At 52.1% G+C, this 19,196-nt stretch overlaps 9 protein-coding genes across 9 annotated transcripts; 4 read left to right on the forward strand and 5 right to left on the reverse strand.

Moving 5' to 3' along the window:
- Positions 1-477: 477 nt before the first annotated feature.
- Positions 478-1,395, reverse strand: Z519_07259 (uncharacterized protein; the record flags this gene model as incomplete). The annotated part of the gene is made up of 1 exon (XM_016764994.1): positions 478-1,395. One exon carries the CDS (start codon positions 1,393-1,395, stop codon positions 478-480), a length of 918 nt encoding a protein of 305 aa, XP_016618944.1.
- A 755-nt stretch (positions 1,396-2,150) lies between these two features.
- On the forward strand, positions 2,151-2,822 carry Z519_07260 (uncharacterized protein; the record flags this gene model as incomplete). The annotated part of the gene is made up of 1 exon (XM_016764995.1): positions 2,151-2,822. The coding sequence occupies one exon, from the start codon at positions 2,151-2,153 to the stop codon at positions 2,820-2,822; it is 672 nt and encodes a 223-aa protein (XP_016618945.1).
- A 627-nt stretch (positions 2,823-3,449) lies between these two features.
- On the forward strand, positions 3,450-4,522 carry Z519_07261 (uncharacterized protein; the record flags this gene model as incomplete). The annotated part of the gene is made up of 2 exons (XM_016764996.1): positions 3,450-3,503; positions 3,782-4,522. 2 exons carry the CDS (start codon positions 3,450-3,452, stop codon positions 4,520-4,522), a joined length of 795 nt encoding a protein of 264 aa, XP_016618946.1.
- Positions 4,523-4,739: 217 nt separating this feature from the next.
- On the reverse strand, positions 4,740-7,455 carry Z519_07262 (uncharacterized protein; the record flags this gene model as incomplete). Its single annotated transcript, XM_016764997.1, has 4 exons — positions 4,740-5,453; positions 5,512-5,736; positions 5,788-7,234; positions 7,283-7,455. The coding sequence occupies 4 exons, from the start codon at positions 7,453-7,455 to the stop codon at positions 4,740-4,742; spliced, it is 2,559 nt and encodes an 852-aa protein (XP_016618947.1).
- Positions 7,456-8,046: 591 nt separating this feature from the next.
- On the reverse strand, positions 8,047-8,307 carry Z519_07263 (uncharacterized protein; the record flags this gene model as incomplete). Its single annotated transcript, XM_016764998.1, has 1 exon — positions 8,047-8,307. One exon carries the CDS (start codon positions 8,305-8,307, stop codon positions 8,047-8,049), a length of 261 nt encoding a protein of 86 aa, XP_016618948.1.
- A 570-nt stretch (positions 8,308-8,877) lies between these two features.
- Z519_07264 (uncharacterized protein) lies at positions 8,878-10,053 on the reverse strand (the record flags this gene model as incomplete). The annotated part of the gene is made up of 3 exons (XM_016764999.1): positions 8,878-9,001; positions 9,074-9,836; positions 9,906-10,053. 3 exons carry the CDS (start codon positions 10,051-10,053, stop codon positions 8,878-8,880), a joined length of 1,035 nt encoding a protein of 344 aa, XP_016618949.1.
- Positions 10,054-10,799: 746 nt separating this feature from the next.
- On the forward strand, positions 10,800-12,441 carry Z519_07265 (uncharacterized protein; the record flags this gene model as incomplete). The annotated part of the gene is made up of 3 exons (XM_016765000.1): positions 10,800-11,088; positions 11,154-11,577; positions 11,652-12,441. The coding sequence occupies 3 exons, from the start codon at positions 10,800-10,802 to the stop codon at positions 12,439-12,441; spliced, it is 1,503 nt and encodes a 500-aa protein (XP_016618950.1).
- A 284-nt stretch (positions 12,442-12,725) lies between these two features.
- Positions 12,726-15,756, forward strand: Z519_07266 (ubiquinone biosynthesis monooxygenase COQ6; the record flags this gene model as incomplete). Its single annotated transcript, XM_016765001.1, has 4 exons — positions 12,726-12,807; positions 12,862-13,725; positions 14,077-14,280; positions 14,339-15,756. The coding sequence occupies 4 exons, from the start codon at positions 12,726-12,728 to the stop codon at positions 15,754-15,756; spliced, it is 2,568 nt and encodes an 855-aa protein (XP_016618951.1).
- A 276-nt stretch (positions 15,757-16,032) lies between these two features.
- Z519_07267 (uncharacterized protein) lies at positions 16,033-18,719 on the reverse strand (the record flags this gene model as incomplete). The annotated part of the gene is made up of 2 exons (XM_016765002.1): positions 16,033-18,018; positions 18,069-18,719. The coding sequence occupies 2 exons, from the start codon at positions 18,717-18,719 to the stop codon at positions 16,033-16,035; spliced, it is 2,637 nt and encodes an 878-aa protein (XP_016618952.1).
- Positions 18,720-19,196: the final 477 nt, after the last annotated feature.

Genomic DNA, 19,196 nt, shown 5'->3' on the forward strand with positions numbered 1-19,196 from the left:
ACATTCATATGGAGTGCGGATGGACGGATGATGTGGACTGCTTCTCTCCGAGCTGGGTCGGTTGGTCGACACCGTTGCTATTCCCTGCGACGTCTACGACGCGACGCGGCAGACGCGGCATGACACGACAAAACATAGACAAGGCATGCAAAAGCTACATTTTCGAATAAAAGTAGTAGCCTAGGAGATATTCAATAGGCTCCCCTCCATGTGGGAGTGTCGAATAGGTATCTCGTTTTGCAAAAGAGCGAGTGAAATCATGTCCACCACCAGATGTAGTTCTGCGACGATGTGTATGTCAACGTAAAATCCATCATTATAGGGTCTTAATTTCCACTTGGGTATACATCCATCCGTGTTGTGACACTGATGCCGCACTATACTATACAAGACGAAACAAGGCTCAAAAATCCCACTCTATGTCACCTCTTAAAGAGTATTTTGTACTCGCGTGAACTTTTTCCAATCGAAATCCCTTTATCTGACCCGACCCATACTCTTCCCAATCTCGCTCTCCCAATTGGCCGCCCTCTCAAATCCGTTGGACGACGTCTGAAAATCCATCATGGCTTGATAGATGGCCTCTTTGGAAGTGGTCACAAATGGTCCATACTGAACAATATTCTGGTCCAGTGGCTGACCGGCGACGAGGATGAATCGAGCGCCGTTCTGTGCACCCTCCTCGACTGAAGCGATCACCAGGTCGCCGGCTTGCTCGAACACAACGTTGTGGTAGGGTGTGACTGTTTCTGTTTTATGTGCGTCGGCGCCGTTGGAGAAAGTCACCGCTCCTTCAAGCGTGTATGCAAATGCATTCCATCCCTGCGGAAGCTCTTGCGTAATCTTTCCACCAGGTAGAATCGAGATATCGAGAAGCCACACAGGTGTGTAAGCCAGGTCTTTCACGGACTCGACGCCTTGGCTTTTACCAGAGATGACTTTCACTTCGACTCTTCCGTCGTCGGTCTTTGCGATTGGGATTTCCGCTGCGCGTAGATCGCGGTAGCGGGGTTCGCAGGATTTGAGGTTCTCGGGCAAGTCGACCCAGAGTTGCATGCCAATGCTGATATCTTCGGTTTGCACTGGCATCTCCGCGTGCACTATTCCCCGTCCTGCCGTCATGAATTGTAAATCACCAGGCCCGATTTTTCCTGCATGGCCGGCGAAATCTTCGTGGTTAACACCACCCTTTAGGAGATAGGTGATCGTCTCTTGTCCTCGGTGAGGGTGGTCCGGAAACCCTGCACCAGGAGAAATCCTGAAGTGATCGAGCATCAGAAACGGAGTGAAGTTGCGCAGTTTTGGAGTGCCGACCGAGCGCCGTACTACGGCACCCGCGCCTTCTGATTGTTCGCGAGCGAGGAAGGAGAATTTGATCTGCCGGGGGGTCGTCATATTTGCTGTCGTGGTCGACGCGAGCCGAGAGGGGAAAAGAGGTAGTCCTAGAAAGGGGGTTGTTATAGATTTAGCGGTGGCTGTTGGCTGTATGCGATGTATAATGTTGCTGAGGGCCGGTCTCGCTTGTTGAAGAAACGTCTTCGTCGAGGCCAGAGTGCTGGAGTATTGTGCAATAAGAAGTGAGGTTGTGATGGTAGTCAAAAAGCAGCAGATTCACTTCACGGAAAGAGAGGGGAAGTTACTTATACCTGCAGGATACAATGGACAGTCGAACATACTAGAATAGGCAAGCACGATTCGACCACCAGCATTAGATAGGCAGCTTGCAGCTTATGAAGATCTTTCAATAGCATTTGTTGTACCCCAAGTATGAGAAGGTCGCAGGCGCAGATGAACAAATGCCGATGGAGATTTTCGGAAAACCTTCCGCAGGGCTGATTGTGTAAGAATCAGTCAGCACAATTCCAAACGCTGAGTCACGTGTTATCATGTGATGTGCCAAGGAATGACACACCCTCCTCCCGGAAAACGCCCCGCGCGTCTAGTTACGGAGAACCAGCTTACATGTTCATGATCTGGACACCCACCTCGAGAACGTCTCGAACCGATATTGTCTTGCAGGCGGAGTTCCAGATATCCATAAATACGCCGTCCCGGGTGCCTGCTAAACCATAGCCGCGGTCCGCGAATGATGTCTTCCAACCTCTGGTGACTCGTCCAGCAGTTGTGACAAATGACGGAGAAAAGGCACCATGGAAAATTGCGACGATGATGATCCGGTTTCCGAGACCGAAGTCTCTTCCACAAAAGCAAAGGCCGTGTCGAACTTTGAGCTCGCTATCGTCTCCTATGGCCATTCCAACGGCCCACTCACCCTCTCAGGGCCCGGCACTGTCGAACAGCTGACTTTTTCGGTGAGGGATATCAAAAATCCACCTGCCAAGCTCCGCAAGACGCACACTGGCCTCTCATCCCATCTGCGCAAGGAAGTCATGGCTAATAAGGCCGCCGCTGCAAGATTAAGTTTCATTACCGAGGCCGTGCGGGCGAAGATGCGTGAGATGAGACTTGCTCGTGAGGAGGTCGACACGAGCACGGAGACTCCTTTATACCCTACGGGGCCGTCGATACTCGTTGTCGGCATCATGTGTGAACGAGGGAAACATCGCAGTGTCGCCTTCGCGGAGGAACTCTCTCGAAAGATCCGAGCCGATGGTTGTTGGATAGTCTCGGTTCAGCATCGCGAACTAAGCTCCTTGTCGGATCGCCAAGGCGGTGGTATCGAGGACGAGCACAGCTTGGGAGGGGACGGGAGAGCCGGACACAAACATAGGAGACAACGCGATCTGGAGAGGAAGAAAGGTAGGTCATCCGCCGGACGATCTGTGCAAGAAGCCGTCGCCGATGCCGAGGAGGATGCTTGAAACTTGCCGCACGGGAAAAGAGAGGAAATTGTCCCTAGCTGGACACCGAATGGACCAAGCCTCCTTTGCTACCAGTTGGGGTCTCTGTTCCTGCTTTGTAATATAACCGACTGTCTTTTGACCTTCGCGTGCGTATCTGCATCTAAGCAGGGAGGCAAGTACTTGGTCCTGGATCTCGGAACCAAACGAGTCCTTCCTTGGATTCCTTCGGGCTACTATTCCGAATTAAGTAGCTCGGTCGAGCCGTCATGTCCCTTGCAGAACTTCTGACTCGTCCGCTCTGCCGTGCGTCGGGATCTGGTTCTCGATCCGGTTTGCGGAGAGAATGGGTGATCATGGAGTCGAGGTGACCCACACACCCTGGACTACAATATGACCACCTAGACAGCGAGACAGTTAGTAGAAGTCTTCAGCTCTGACATATATCATCTCTATACGTTGACCGCTATTCACCCAGCCGCCTAGGGGAGCTCGTGTCAAAACTTCTTCTTTTTCTTTCTTTTTCCACGGCTATACCCTCCCTAAGGCCGGCCGAGTCATAGAGACTAGAAACTTTCAAGAGATTGATTTTGACTGATCGATCGATATCTTCATTATTTATATATCGAAGGCAGGGGAAAGGAAACCATGTTCTACGAGCCGGGCAAAACAGAGCATAACCTGCCTTATGATCCGTTCAAGGTCAGTCAGTCCATCAGTCGATCATTCAGTCAGGCGTTCCATGTAATTCAATCGATCGGTCGAGTTGCTATGGCTCCCCTTGTTCTTCTCTGCGGTGGGTTGCCAGTACATTTGGAAATATGGACAAGATTCACGCGAGGACACACAAGCACATCAGGAAGACATATTCTCTCCCGCAGTCACGATCCCCATCCCTTTTTTGAGGCCCCCTCCCATTCTACTGTCCATGGCAATGTTTCCTTTGCCTTCCCTCCCCTTTTCTCATTCGTATTGCACAGGCATGCGTCATCCCGCGCCCAATCGGTTGGATCAGCACCATCTCGCCTCCCCAACCATCCAGCTCGACCGCAACCTCAACCTGTACAAGCAACGGCCACCGGCAGACCACAGAGACACCAATGCGCGCGGCGAACCTGGCGCCCTTCAGTCAATTCAACAACCTGACCTTCGACCCTCCCTTTGTCATGTTCTCCGCAAACCAGACGCCCTCGTGCCAGCAGAAAGACACGGTGCGCAACGTCGAGGCCACGGGCGTGTTTTGCTGGCAGCTGGCCACCTGGGACCTGCGCGAGGCTGTCAACGTCACCGCCGAACAGGTGCCCTACGGCGTCGACGAGTTTGACCGGGCCGGCCTGGAGAAGGAGTGGTCCACGGTGCTGGCGACGCCCGTGCCCATGGTGAAGGCGTCGCCGGTCAAATTCGAATGCGAGTATCACTCCACGTTACGCTTACCGGGGAACCCTCCCATGGGGACCGTGGACGTGGTTATTGGCAAGGTCGTAGGCATTCATATCGACAATGATGTCTTGTCAGAGGATGGAAAGATCGATGTGAGCAAGACTCAGCCCATTGCAAGGTGCGGGTATTACGATTATGCTGTCGTCAGGGAGACGTTCGAAATGATCATTCCCGGGACCACCGAAGCCATTCGCTATGGCATGGAGGGTAATGTGAGCAAACACAAGGCGGCCAGAGAGGCAGCCAAGGAGATTGGGGTTAGTGGATCGGGGCCACCGTGATGTAGGAAGCATCCTCAATTATAGTATTCTACGCTAGCCTAATCCTCAAGGGCTCTCTATTCATATACCATGCTATCCTGCTGCGACGTAAAGTCGGGCTTCACCCTGACTATTGCCATTCCCTTCCAAAACGAACGCTTGCACCAATAAGATATCCGCAGCGCATCCCTGTAGTTCCTGAAATGTGGCACAACAATCAATTCGATATCTCTCACCATCAAACAATTCCCTTGCACAAAAGTTCGTCCTCATCCATAGCCTCACTGGGATCTGTGGAAGTTGCTGTCTTCAAGGTCTCGCCAGAACTACTCTTGTCAGATCTTTTGCTTCCTGCAGACCATTTGCTTTCGGCTGTAGTTGCTCTTTCCCGATTCCACGGACGTTGACTCGAGCTCTCCACTTCAGTCTCTGGAGACCAACCCTCCAAACGCTTCAAGACAGGGATTCTTGTTGTATGTTCAGGTAGAGACTTGAGTTCGGTGTCGATGGCCGGATTTTGCGAGGAGCTCGAACCACTGGCCTTCTGAGGGACAAACTTCTTTAAGACCTGGGCTGCTCTCGCCAGTTTTTCTTCCTCTGTATCACGAGGAATGTTTGGTGAAGTGCTTCCAAGTCCAAAACAATTGCTCCGGTCCGGGTCATGCTTGTCAGTCTCACGGTTATAGTCGATCCCATATTCTTCAACATTCACAGCAGGTCCAGCGCCGAAGTTGGATGGTTCACACTTGGATGGCTCTCGGTCGTCTTCGAAAGGACAGGACTCGTACTCGTCGGTATGACTTTCGTAATACTGTCTCACCGATGGACGGCCAGACAAAGGCAACGGAATGGATGCTGGAGACGGCGTACCCCTCGCACGAGGTACCGCTTGCCAAGAACGTGTTTGGGCCTTCAAGCTGCTGAGGATTTCGTTAGATCCTTTCTCTTCGATCTGTGCATTGTTAGCGACTAGACGGATTTCTCCACCAAGGCGCGTAGCCAATGCTAACCTCTGCATACTCAGGCAATAGCGAAGCTCCGCTGTCCGGCTCGCTTTCAGTTATAGTTCCTGCAAGTGACATGGAGCTCTCGCATCTTTCGGTCCGAGCACGAGGGAAAATGTAAGAAAGTTGTCTCGGTCTGTCTGTTGGAAACGGTCTGTCGCATCGAAGGGCGAGCTCCGCTACCCAGGGTGGATTCTGAAGGAAAGTTTCAGGGACATAGAAGTATGGGTCCTAGAATAGAATCAGCATCCTGTTGAGACCAGGGGACTATTTCTCGCCCACCCCGTCAGAAGTTGAATGGAGACATATCTTTGTCTTCCTTGACTCTACTCCTACCTCGTCAACAGTGGCAGACGGTGGAAGTTGAAGTGGGCTCCAGTCCGCATGGGCATCTGGTAATGGGGTAATAGCTGCTTTGGCCCGGGTGTCTTCGTGCGAACTGGCATTCGAGACCGAGATACTGCCCGCATCACGAGACTTCATAGACTCATAACATTCCGGGTGCGTAAAACGGAGACGAATATCTTCGTGAGTTGGGGTTTCGTTCCATTTCTCATCATTTTTGCACTTCGTCAAGGATGAACTTGTCAAGACAACAGATCGACCATGCGAGCAGTCCGAGTCCGTATCACCTTGATCAGAAGGTGATACATCCGATTTGAGCTTTGACACATCGTCTTCGACAGTGCATTCGGCTTCGGGGAACAGTTCAGCCTGACCGATCTCACTGGAAGAGATTGATTTGCTTCGACCCCCGTCATGGTTGGCCATTTTCAATGCCAAACTCAAGCCCCCAGTTACCACTGCGGCTACAGCGGAGTTGTTTTCGGGTAAATCTTGAATTCTCTCATCGTTGGCGACGAAGCGTTTCTCGATGAGAATGTCTGCAGGTCGACAAGACTCTATCCCCTTGCTGGAAAACTGGTTATCGTACTCTCGAAGCATGCGCCGCTTGACTTCCATGTCGTGCTCGTCTTTTGGATCTTTAAAAGGGTTCTCCGTTGGGCCAGTCGCACGTGGCAAGGGCAAGGGACGTTCTGATAATGGGCTGCCGACCGACAAAACATCCTGGAGATCATTCTCAGTGATGGACGATTGGGCCGCAGCCATCGCTTGACGGAAATTGATCGTTGAGTCCAAGACTTGCGGCTGAGGAGGCCTACCAGTTGGGATTAAATGTGGGTGGTCATTTCCGAAGCACTGCAGGAGTGGTGTGGTTGCCAACTGAACAGGAGGCAGAGCGGGTGTTGGCCTAGGAATGTCGATGGGAGAAGATCTTGGTTCGCTCTCGATGATTGATTTTCCAGGCTTGAATCTGACCGACTTCTTCGGACTGACACTCCTGCCTGGTGACAGAGCTTTGTTGGTCGAGATGTTGGCATCTTCAGTCTTGGAGTTGCTTGTATTCTCCTTGTAAAATAACGAGGTCGGAGCGCGAATGGCATCAGCTAGAGCTTCGAGGAAGGTCTTTGGGGGCGGCCCGGTCTGAGAGGAATCTGAGTACCTGCTGCCCGGAGTACCGCGACTCAGCTTGGGCAATCTCGACGAAGAGGATGTGGCCGACATCTTGAGAGGATGAGGGCTAGGTGTCCGATAGTAACGCTTGGATTTGTCCGATGCAGATGGATTTTGGCCGGCTTTGAAGGGGTCATGCTCAGGATTCGAGGCATCATACACCGAGTATAATTCCTGCTCGAAGACATCGTGCTGAAGCTTGACTGGCGAGGGGCTGCGTCACTCGTTAACGACTGAGAGATCTTGCAGAGTCCAGACGGACCTTGATATGCCTCTCTTTCTGACAGAGCCCATCAGAGACGTCAAGCTCTTGCGTGGAGTCAGGCTCGGGACGGTGGCCGAACGTGCTCTTGGTGATGGCAAGGGGGACTTGTGATCCTCCGGTAGCTGGTCTGCCTCGTTGACAGTTCGCCGTCGGAGGCTGGGAAACGGCATGGTCGGATAAGCCGCTACGATGTGGATACAACAATGAGAAAGAAGTATCGAGAGGTCGAAGATATCGAGGAGAGAACGGTGTTGGGGCGACGAAGTGTTTCAAGGATTGTATGTTTGGGTCAAGGCAATGAGCAGGGTTGCTGTAGACTTGAGAGAGCAGGCACCAAGGAGCAGACTGCAGCCAGTGCTACGGAGGAGGGTCGGTAGGCAGGAGGACGACGAGAGAAAGGTCGACTCTCGGTCTTTTCTGTGACAAAACCCAAGTGTGATGAGGCAGCAGCTGGTGATATTTTCAGTTCCTGGCAATAACGACAAGAACAAGAACAAACAGCAGAGACGAGAGCAAGTGAAGACTGACGAGGTTGATGATCATGTGAGAACGAGCAGCGCAGCACACCGCTCGCAACAACCATAATCCCGATTCCGTTGAAGAGCTGAAGAGTTGAAGAGGTGAGTTACTCTGTCGCCTAGTGCGTGTGTCTCTCCCTCAATTGTCTTTCAGATGCCTCTCCTGCAAAAGTGCCTTTCACTATACATCACATCGCAGAGCCGCTGATCAAGTCTCGGTCTATGTTTGGGCGAGTGCTCTGTTCACAACTCAAGCTCGACTTCAATGCTTGCTGGAATAGAGCTGCAAATGAGAACGCCATCATCTCCCTCCAAGATCCCGTCGATGTCTCCCTTTAAGAGCTTGACCTCACATGTTCCACACGCCCCGGACCGACAGCCATAGTCCGGAGTCAACCCAGACTTCTCTGCCAGTTGCAGCAGTGATAATCGATCTTTTGCCAACCACTTGGCTTTCAGGTTGGACTTTCGAAACGTGACAGTGGCCTCTTCGATGTCTTGCATGATGTGTCTTTGCCTCTTGTCAAACCCTCGACTTCGTGGACGGCCTTTGTCTTTGGAGTCCGTGACGATAGCTTTTGTGCTGTTTATAAGCTCCCTCGACGTCGGTTATTGCGGTCGGTGGTCACGCCAATCTTCTTGGAAAATGAAACGATGCGTTTGGCAACAGTGATGCTGTGCCCTTGAGGCTTGAGACTGATATTCGTGATAGTTTTGGGGGGGATCATCGCTTCCAGTGAGATAAGCCCGTGTTGGATTTAGCCGAGTATCTCGGGTTTCTTCCCGTCTGCAGGAAAATACGCCTCACAAACAACCAAAGTCGGAAATGAACTGTGGGTGACTATTCTCTACTCATGAATTGAGACATGAGGGAATGCACATTGGATTTGGCAGCTAATGCGAAAGGGAATGTGAAACTGAGGTTGGAAATAAGGAAGATTTGCCGCGGCATGGGCTTGTCCAAGATTATCCAAGTTTGTCCCACATTCCTCTTGCGCTCGTTTCCGCGCGAATAGAGAACGCAACACTGTAGCCTACAGCTGACGATTCCGCCCTTGGCCGAGCTTTAGGAGATCAACGTCTCCTCATCGACTCCAACACCAGTTGCACATTGGCGAAGCTGAGTTCGTCCATTGTTTCCCGCCACAGCTTCTCGATAACATCCTTTCCTTCGGGGGTGTATAGCATGGTCGCAAATCTGAATTGGAATCCCGTTTAGCAAATGAGAAGTCACAGGACGGGAAGCTTGGGGCCACCATGGACAACTTACGGTTTGATCTGCCAGCCCATGATAAAGCATCCATGAGACTCCTTTCCCTTGAGCAGGCAAGCATCGAGATACGTTGAAGCGCCATCCCGAATACTTCTGGCGGTGAGGGCGGCAAATATGTTACCAAGAAACACCATCACACTAGGAGCGTCGCGCGCGAGTTGTGTGCCCTTAACAAAACCCGGGTCCGCCAGGTTCACGACGACGTCGTCTGCCGATACATAGTCCTCGAGTTTCCAGAGAAACATATGCGCGAGGACCTTGGACGTGTTGTACGATTCACTCATGTCATACGCCTTTGGATCATCAAATGAGGGCAGCAAGGGTGTTTTGTTCCTGTTCTGGAATTTGGCAACGAGGGAGAGCGCTGCATTGATGATTGTCACGCGGCCAGGTGTTCCTGCTGGGGCTTTACTCCTCAAGACAGGAAGCAGGAGGATGCAAAGAAGCACTGTCGAGAGGTAGTTGATCTGAAAGAGCTCCTCGTGGCCGGTACTGGGTATGGTGCGATATTTGTACGCCCATCTGCCAGAGTTGAGAATCGCGATATCAAGGCGCGACAACTCGGTCTCTGCGCGTTGGACGAATGCCTGGATGGAATCATAAGAGGCCATATCCAGTTCCCAGACATCAATGGTCGCCTTTGGATAAGTGATGTGGAGCTTTTTGGCTGCGTCCTTTCCTTTCTGAGGGGAACGGACAGCGAGGATCAGGTGTGTGAGGTTGAAAGAGAGAAGTTGTCGGGCGCACTCGAAGCCCAGACCTGCAAATATTTGTAAGTAGGCACCGCCATGAAATCGAAACAGTCTTCGAGAAGGAAAGAGAGCCTTACCTGTGTTACCTCCGGTGATGATAACGACCTTCCCAGATAGGTCGGTACTCTTGGGCGGCCGTTGAGGTTTAGCAAGGAATTGGTTCCTGATGAAAAGCCGAGGAAAGAATGGGGTGGTTATGGGCGGCAAGTCCTTGGAGGAGGGCATTATGGGGTGGTTCACGTTGCGTGGTTTGGAACACGAAGGAGCAAATAGATTTTGATACTTGGAGATGAATACACACCAGAAAACATCTGGCGGAGGTGTACACATATATATGTACATACGTGCTCTTACCGTTGCGACTGTCGTGCAATGGCCACTTCAGCTCTGAATTGGCAGCATTTCGGTTGATCAAAGAAGAGAAATTGCCACTTCACAGGATGTTCCGAATACCCAGTAGACTGATTGTTGACATTTGGGTGTGGCAGTTATGCACCCATGGTGCCCCTGACCAAAAAGGGTCTAGGCAGCCTCGCTAGCACAGTCTATTCCCGAATTGGAAAACGATATCTGCATGAGGCGCCCCGCCTTGAAACAGACATCAATCACATACCCCAACTGAAGTTGCTCTAGGTACCGTTGAGGCTGCCTCGAATCCAGGTCGGCGTCGAAGTAAAACGCCAATAGGCCTCGCCATGTTTTCTTTGCCGCACTCTGTTCAACAACTAACCGCGGAGGGAAAATAATAGTCGTCGATTTTGGAAAGCAATTGCCTCTTCCTAAACTGGCGCCTTGCGAGGAGCATTCCATCACATACCAGTTCGGCGACTTCGACATCGGCCGTGGATTGATTTTGCAAATGGTAGCAATATGTCTCAGGCGAAACCATCGCGTAAGCCCCTAGCGCAATCAAAGGAGTCCTTCATCGAGAAGATTGGATCTAATGCCAACTTATCCATTCAATAGCAGGGATGCCTTTCATTGTCTCGGCAGGCGGGAAGAAGAAAGATGATCCAGAAACACGCAAGCTCATAAGAAGCCATGTGATGCTGGGAAAGAATTTGGGAAAGTCTCGAGGGAGAGCAAAGCCCAAAGATCCCTTGCCCTGGGAGGTTGCACCTGCATGGAACTCCTTTGATGGCGGGGGAGCAGCGATACAACAACCCTCGTCGATTATCCCTAAAAAAGTCGGCTCAGAGTGGTCATTCACCCAGCTGGCTGCCGAGATTGAGCCAGCCGCAATTGCGGATATTCTGACCTGTAAGTTTGTCTCATTTGCGGATTTAATGCAAGGAACTTCGGGTGCTCACTGCACGGAAATCCAGATTCATCTCTCGCAAGGCAAGCCACCGTGCCACTGGAGGCATGCATTTCCTTCGACAAGAAAGACAGGGTATTAGTTGGCCCTATGGCGTCTGACGCCGCTTTCGTTCACGCTGCAGCACTGGGGACTCACGCGTACGTCGGATTGATGCTAGGCCGTGAAGATCATCATGCAGTCCAATCCACGTCTCCACATTTCTCGAAGGCTCTTCAGCTTCTGCGTGAACGACTAGACTCTACAGATGAAGACCTGAAAGTTGCAAATCCCACAATCATGGTCGTCATTGCTCTTGCACTTCACGCCCGTATGATTGGAGACTTCGACTCTGCGAAACATCACATGGAGGGCCTTCGCATGATGATCAATCTAAGAGGAGGGATTACCACCGTCATTCATAAGATGAGACTTGCGATGGAGATCTTCAGGTACGCATCTCTGCAACGTCCAGCCAGCCCTGCTCTTGTTTTTCCTTGCCTGGCAGATATCTAATCTTGTACAGATGCGACATTGGGTTAGCGATCGAGAGCGGTTCAAAGCCTGTCTTCTTCTCAAACACCTCTCCCCGCGAGCCTTTCCTGCCATTCCCAGACCGAATGTCGAGATCAATGCCAAAGTCTGCCGATATGCCGAGTTTCTGGCCTTATTCAGAGCAGTTTCTCAGTGTTATCAATGAAGAAATAGCCATAGTGTGGAGAGCGATGAAGAGATTTTGCTTACAGATCAGCCGCGCCGCCAGAACTAAACGCAAACTTTCTGAAGAAATTCTGCTCCAGGCAACTGCTTCAATCATGTATCGGCTTCTTCACATGAGCTTTGCATCTGGGTCTCTTGACGCGGCCATCCGACTCGGATTAGTAGCCTTCTCCTCACAAATCTTCTTGCAACTGCCAGACGTCGGGGTACGAAGGACATCTTTGTCCACCACTTATCAAGAATGTCTCGTTGGTCTCGACATTTTGGAAGAACAGTGGCCTCAACTGTTGCTTTGGCTTCTGATGGTCGGCGCTGTGGCAGTGTTCAACGAGCCGGGTAGTGCCTGGTTGAAGCCTTGGTTGAAATCAACCATTGAACGATGTGCGGTTGATTCATGGAGTGATTTCCGGGACATGATGGACTCGTTCATGTGGATTGGGTTGGTATTTGACAAACCGGCGAAGGACATATTCTACTCAGCGATGACTTCATTGGACCTGTCGGGAGACGGGAGTGCATCAATTGCTTCGCAGGCTAAAGCCTCCCCTGCAGCTACTCCTAAACCTCATCCCGTATTGGGCGTAGAGAAGAATTGATTGAGGGAGGTAATAGGTCGAAGGCGCGAGGTGATGTCGATATGGCTGGCCCTGGATGCTTTGATGGTCGCGGGATACGCACAAACGCGGCAAATCCGCCAAGAGATTTTTTGTCCCCGAGTCGGATCGAAACAAGCTTCATCGGCACGTCCAGTTATAATCATCTATATCTCTGTAGGTATTCGGCTTAGTTTAATCAACTTGGAACCTAGAGGGTATGCATATCATATGGTGCTGTATCTAATGACAGGACGCCGGCTTTGGGCCCCTATCCAGTCCTTGCTATGAGCTCTATACGCGGTTCAGGCAATCTGATTGGGATGAGCTCTGGCTGTTCACCACTGTTAAACAGGGGGACGTTGCATTGTAGGTCCACGATGCCGCCATATCAGGTTCACTCCTGCTGACTCGATAAACCAGCGCAATTTCAACGAGTCTGTCGCGTCTATGGCGGCCACTTTTGTGCCCTACAACAAATCTCTGGTGTCTGTCGACGCCCCAGCTCGACAGTCACATCTTCCCGAGCACCAGCCGACTCAAAAGCGACAAGTCTCTGTGCCAATGTCAGGCGTTCTACCTCAAGTAAAGCCGTTCAAAAATCAAGGCCTGCCAAGGAACGTGACGAGTCGGAATCGGAGTCGTTGAGCGATCCATCTCATACTCAACCTTTCGACTCAGGGACCATCTCTGCAGTCAGCAAGGGTCAAACCAGTGATGACGTCCGTCATATCCATCCGGAGATCCGGCGAGAGAGGCCTCTTCGCGAGAGAGTCAAGGGTTTGATGCGCCACGTGCCCCATCCTGTTGCCGTCATTACCTCTACCGATACATCTGCCAGTGCCGACGGTGGTCCTTCCACATGGCGAGGAGCTACAGTATCTTCCTTCAACACTGTAACATTGGACCCGACGCCCATTGTTTCTTTCAACATCAAGCAGATATCTGCGACATACGCTGCCATCAGAGCTTCCGGCCTCTTTAATGTTCACCTATTTCTCTGCGATCGAATGGGGAGAGAAATCGCGGAGAGATTTGCGCGCGGCAACGTGTATTGTCCTTTCCACTCAAGTGATGGGACTTTAGCTACGTTTGCCCGGTGGCGATCGGACACACCGTCAGCATTGCCACCGAATTCACCCCCCATCATCCAATATTTTCCCAAACTTCGGGTCAGGTGCCGGTATCTCCCCGAAAAGGCAGTGGAAATTGAAGATCACATGGTGCTATTCGGCGAAGTTGAGCATGTATACGATAGATTGGACGGCGTTGATGACTCGAATGTCTGTTTATACTATGTAAATGGCCGCTATGCCCAGGCGCCCCAAGGATACGCACATTGGCCATGAAACAAACGATCTGAGGAGCTTTTGGTTATATTTGCAGGACAAACCCGAGCGGCGGCCGGGAGTTCAGAAAACTTTATTGTATTAAGCTGGTTACCTGCGCCGTCAGCCTCGTGGGCACTGAAAGCCTTCAGGCTGAGCAAGGCTAGCGATGAACGATCATGATTGGTCAGAAAGATTAATCTCCAACCTCGCTTGTTAGCTGTCTCCCTCACCTTCCGTGTTTCTCCCATCGTCTTCCGTCACATAGTGATGCTATAGATTCAACTTTACTGGTTCTGACCTGCCGCAGACGTCACAAAGGCGTGGCTCATTAAGATGCCGGCCAAATTATCTGTCGCCGACACACGCTTTATGTGCATCCAGTGCCGGAAGACCCTGAGCTCAACCAGACTACGACGATTCGCATCAACCAATGCATCATCACCTCCTGAAATCTTCGACATTGTGACAGTTGGCGGCGGACCGGCTGGCCTCGCCCTCCTCGCCGCGTTAAGTATGGTTATTTCCTCCTTGTCGCCACAAACGGTCGACAGCTAACCCGCGTCCGCAAGAATCATCGCCCATAACATCCCATCTGAAAACCGCCTTGATTGAGACTCAAGATCTCTCGAAACTCCGCCAATGGAGTTCGCCAGAGGATAAATACTCGAATCGGGCTAGTAGCCTGACACCCTCATCAGTCTTCTTTCTCGAGAAGACAGGCGCATGGCAACATGTCGACCAATCTCGCGTTCAAGCTTATGATGAAATGCAAGTCTGGGACGCCGCCAACGACGCAACCATTCAATTCGACTGGACGGCCGAAACTAGCAAATACAACGCCCCCCCCAGGACAGTGGCGAGTATGACAGAGAATGCCAATCTCACAAGGGGCCTTCTTGAACGAATCGCCCAGCTCGGTGCGGAATCGTCGCTTTTCTCCAGGACGAGCGTCTCGTCCATTACGAATGGCGAAGATGACCCCAATGGCCTCAACCTGTCCACTTGGCCCGTCCTTACGCTCGAATCAAAAGCACCATCCCCGCATTTATCACCAGAACATCCGTCTACCATAGCAGCTCGCCTCCTTGTCGGCGCCGACGGCTTCAACTCGCCCGTGCGCAGCTTCGCCGGCATAGCATCCCGCGGCTGGGACTACAACCGGCACGGCGTAGTGGCTACGCTCACAGTTCAGTCCACCGACGACAACAGCTCCAATACAGAAGATTTCGACCTCTTCTCCGAGGAACCCCTCGTGAACCGCGCAACCGCATACCAACGCTTCCTCCCGGACCTGGGCGGGCCCATCGCCATCCTCCCTTTACCGAACAACCACGCCTCTCTCGTATGGTCCACGACTCCGTCGAACGCGTCGTACTTGAAATCCCTCCCGCCCGAAGCCCAGCTGGTCATGATCAACGCCGCCCTGAGACTGTCGCAGACAGACATCAGATACATGTTCACCCTCCCCCCCTCGGACCCGGACCAACACGAGAACGAACTCCGCTGGCGTCTCCAGCATACTCCACCGCCCGCGATCTCGCGTCCTGTGCCCATAATCACTGCCGTTCAGGAGAATACGCTCGCATCGTTCCCGCTGCGCCTGCGCCACGCCACGTCCCTCACCGGCCCTCGCATCGCATTGATCGGAGACGCAGCACATACCGTCCACCCCCTCGCGGGCCAAGGCCTGAACCTCGGCCTCGGCGATGCCGCCTCCCTGGCGAACACAGTCGCCTACGCCGTGGACCATGGCATGGACATTGGCGACGGGTTGGCCCTGGAGCGGTACAACGCAGATAGATTCGGCAAGGGCCTGGTCATGGCCGGCGGCGTCGATGCCTTGAACTGGATGTATCAATTGGGAAGTGGTGGAGAAGGGGGCATCTTGAGCAGGCTCGTCGGTCAGGCAAGAGGCCTGGGCATGAAAGTCGTGGATTCCGGCTTGGTGCCTGGGTTGAAAAGCTTGATCATGAAACAGGCGAGTTAGAAGAGGGGATTGAAAGGGGAAAGGAACTTTGTGAGTCGTTGGGCAAAGGAAAGGAAACAAGGATGTCAGAGGTGGAGAAGAGTCAGAGCGAGTATTGGGTTTATTTGTACAACACCTACGTACCTTCAGCCTGCCGGTCTCCGGAGAAAGTTTGAGGATGAAGAGCAGAGCGCCATCAACCCTTTTGATGCCAGAAAAGATGGATTATATATGCTTTTTCCAAATCCTTTCCTATCGCCGTTGGCAATACCAGCCCCTCGTAAACGGCGACCGGGATCAACCGTCCCCCCGGCCCCAAGCGCCCAAATCAACTCTCTCATCTGTAAACATCTCCACCCTTAATGTCTCATCGTTCTTTCCCGCCATCCTGTCCTCCTCATTTCCCTGGCTACCCTGCGCCAACCGCTCCAGAACAAGCCACAGGCCACCAGTGCCCGGCCCGCACAGCAAAGGCTGCAGATCTACATCGACGATCCGAAGACCTGACGAGACAGTGCCGAATTCCTCGCTGTCAATCTCGCTGGTCGCGATAATCTCTTTATACGGTCCTTGACCTCGCTCAAGAGTCATTTTGAAGAGGGAGGAATTCGCTCGCGCAGCGCTAGCACTTTCGTATCGCGCGATGAATAAAATTCGAGACATTCTCAAAACCGTAAGAGGCGCGAGCAGCCGGTTCGTGCCATTTGTGAAGACTGCCGGCGCACTTTGGATGCTCAGTCGTCCCGCGCCTTCCGCTGGGAGCTGAGTCAAAGTTGCACCCTTGCCCGCTGGTGAGGACGAGTAGAGGTCGAGGCAGAAATCCGAATACTGGCCTTGATCAAATGTAGAGCAGATGATCGAATAGTTACCGGGTCCTAGCTCGGTTTCCACAACTGCACTCCCTCGTCGGTAGTCTCCTGAATGCGCGAGGACATCCCGCAGGCGAAGGCGGGTAATCCTTGAGCCGTCGCTAAAGAGTACCAGAATTTTGACGTTGATATCGGACTTTGCTGCAGTGGCAGGCTTATCAGGGTGGATAATTCTCAGCACTAGTGCAATCCTCTGTGTAGTAGACAAGGACATTCGAAATTGGGGATTGGACAGGTAATTTGCCGAATCTGAGTTTCCTCCAGCATTTGATCTGTTCCAGGCGCAGCTGAGGCTGGACTTCTGAGGATATTGCAGTCGTGCTTCCGATAGTGCTACTGGACCTGTTGACAAAGCCGAAATGGTAAAGTTCATTTTCCCAGGGGGTAGATTCTGTGATACTAAAACTGCAGTATAGCCCGATTTGGCTGTAGCCTTGAACCTTAGAAGGATATTGGGAGAGTCCACAAATGGTCCGCGTATCTTTGCACCTTCACTTGAAATAACTCTGCTGCCATCACGAGCATATATGTAGAGGCCGATGTATCCGTTTTCCCTAGTAGTCTCTCGAGTGTAGTCTCCTGTTCGGAAATGTCGGTGGAGTAGCAACCAAACCTCGCCCCTATCAGACGCTGTTACTGCAAACTGAGGATTGTCGACAACCAAATTGGCAGTTGAAGTAGCCTTGGCCTGGTCCCACGAGAAGTGAAGGTCTTCTCGGTGTGAAAACAATCCAGGATTCCAGTTGAGATACATGTTCTCGAAGTATTGGAAGACACTGTTGAAGTCCATCCAGAAAGTACCGGGCATCATCTCCTCATTTTCGGAGGGGTCGGCTGGAGGTGCTTCATCGTTTCTGTTGGGTCGACGTCTTGTTGCCCCCCGCCAGACATCACCATCAGCCCACGGATTTTTAACAAGCATCTCTTTGACATGGCCATTAGCGGACATGTCCAGGACGGCGTAGTCATGTTCTGCTGCGAGACCTAGGTGCTTTTGCTCGCGGCGAGGCAATTTGCCGGTGCCAATTGTGACGAGAACATTTCCTCTTCGGAAGTGGGTAATAATTTCTTCCCACAAGGTATCTGGTTCAACCTCCTCGTCATGAAGGAAGACTTGTTGAGGAATCCATCCCGTAAGAACAGCTAGATCCGTACCGGAATTGCTCCCAGGAAAATCGTAGCCACCACGGACCTTCAGATATGCTTTCTCAACCAAGGCCGGCCATAATAATCGAGGATGTCGGCGATCAATCACATGAAGAACTCGGCTAGTCTTGGAGGAAGGCAAATAGTCGTCGATCTCTACCTTTCTCCAGCAACCATTGAAATACAACTTCAAAATGTATTTTCCATTAGGCGACAATATCATTCGATCAGTTTCGTAATCGAAAGGATGTACTACGGATCGAAGTATCTAAGCAGGGGTTAGTGAGGAGACAGTCTCTGTCAGAGCCCCTGCCCTACCTTTGGAAAGCCGCGCTCTACTCTGGACGTTAGAGCACAAAGGCTTGCAACAACCGAACAGTCGGATGTCATATCTTGCACGAGGTCCATGGGCTCAGGCAAATGCATGAGGGCCCCGCTGGAACCATTTTGACCATTTAAGTTGCTGTGAACAGACGGCAGGGCTTGTTGTGGTCGTCTCCAACCGTCAAATGATTCCAGCTGGCCTGGAGACAGAGGCAGAGAGGTTGAGTCTGTGAACAGAGGTCCTCCATCATGAAGCTCAAATTCATCCGACGACGGTGGAGCCGTCCAAGGGTTGAACTTGAAACCATTCAATTTACCGCCCTCCAACAGTATGATCTTTTCTCTCGTGGTGAGCTCGCGTCTGGAGACAGGTGGTATGAGGAGCTCCCTTGGTCCTACCGCGGGAACAGGGCTCTGATGTTCATTCTGGGCGGCCTTGAGCCGCTCGGCTCGTGCTAGAAGTTCGTTGAACCTGGCGTCAAGCCTCTTCTTGTCTGAAGGTGTGTCAGCGAGGCGCAGAGCCTGGAAGTACAACTCAGCAGTCTTGATTGTGGCATCCAGCACTGCTTTGCCGGTGGATTTGGAGGGGATTGTCTTCTCGATCGAGCGCGCCTGCTCTTCAAGTCTGGAGAGACTGTCATCCATTACCTAGGCACTAACTAGCTCGAGATCATCCCTCAGTCAAACCCACAGGGACGGACGTCAGCGGGCCATGGAAAAATGTCGGAAACGGGCCGGGGGTTCGGGAAGGTGAGAAGAGACGGTGCAGTGAGAGAAGGGCGAAACGAGGGCGAAGCGCAGGCTGGGTGCGGACAGGAGTGGCCAGGAGTGGCCAGGCGGAGTTGCCACTACCTCGGCTGGTCAGGATCGAGCTACCCATGACCGAAGCCACTCAACCGCTGAGAACCGCTCAACCCATGTCCCACGGGGTTTCGCATGCGAGATCGCCCATGGTTCTCGGAGAGATGAGGAATGATCAATGATGCTTTTCCATCTAGCAAAATAATTACGCGACCATTCCTCCCAAGCCTCCCTCCTTCCAAGCCCACCCCCCCGTCGACCATATCTTCCACAGCTCCTCCAACTCTCACAACTGGTCGGCAGCGAGAACTCAATTCCTCC

This window comes from Cladophialophora bantiana (assembly GCF_000835475.1).
Source record: "Cladophialophora bantiana CBS 173.52 unplaced genomic scaffold supercont1.10, whole genome shotgun sequence".
Classification (NCBI taxonomy): Eukaryota; Fungi; Ascomycota; class Eurotiomycetes; order Chaetothyriales; family Herpotrichiellaceae; genus Cladophialophora; species Cladophialophora bantiana.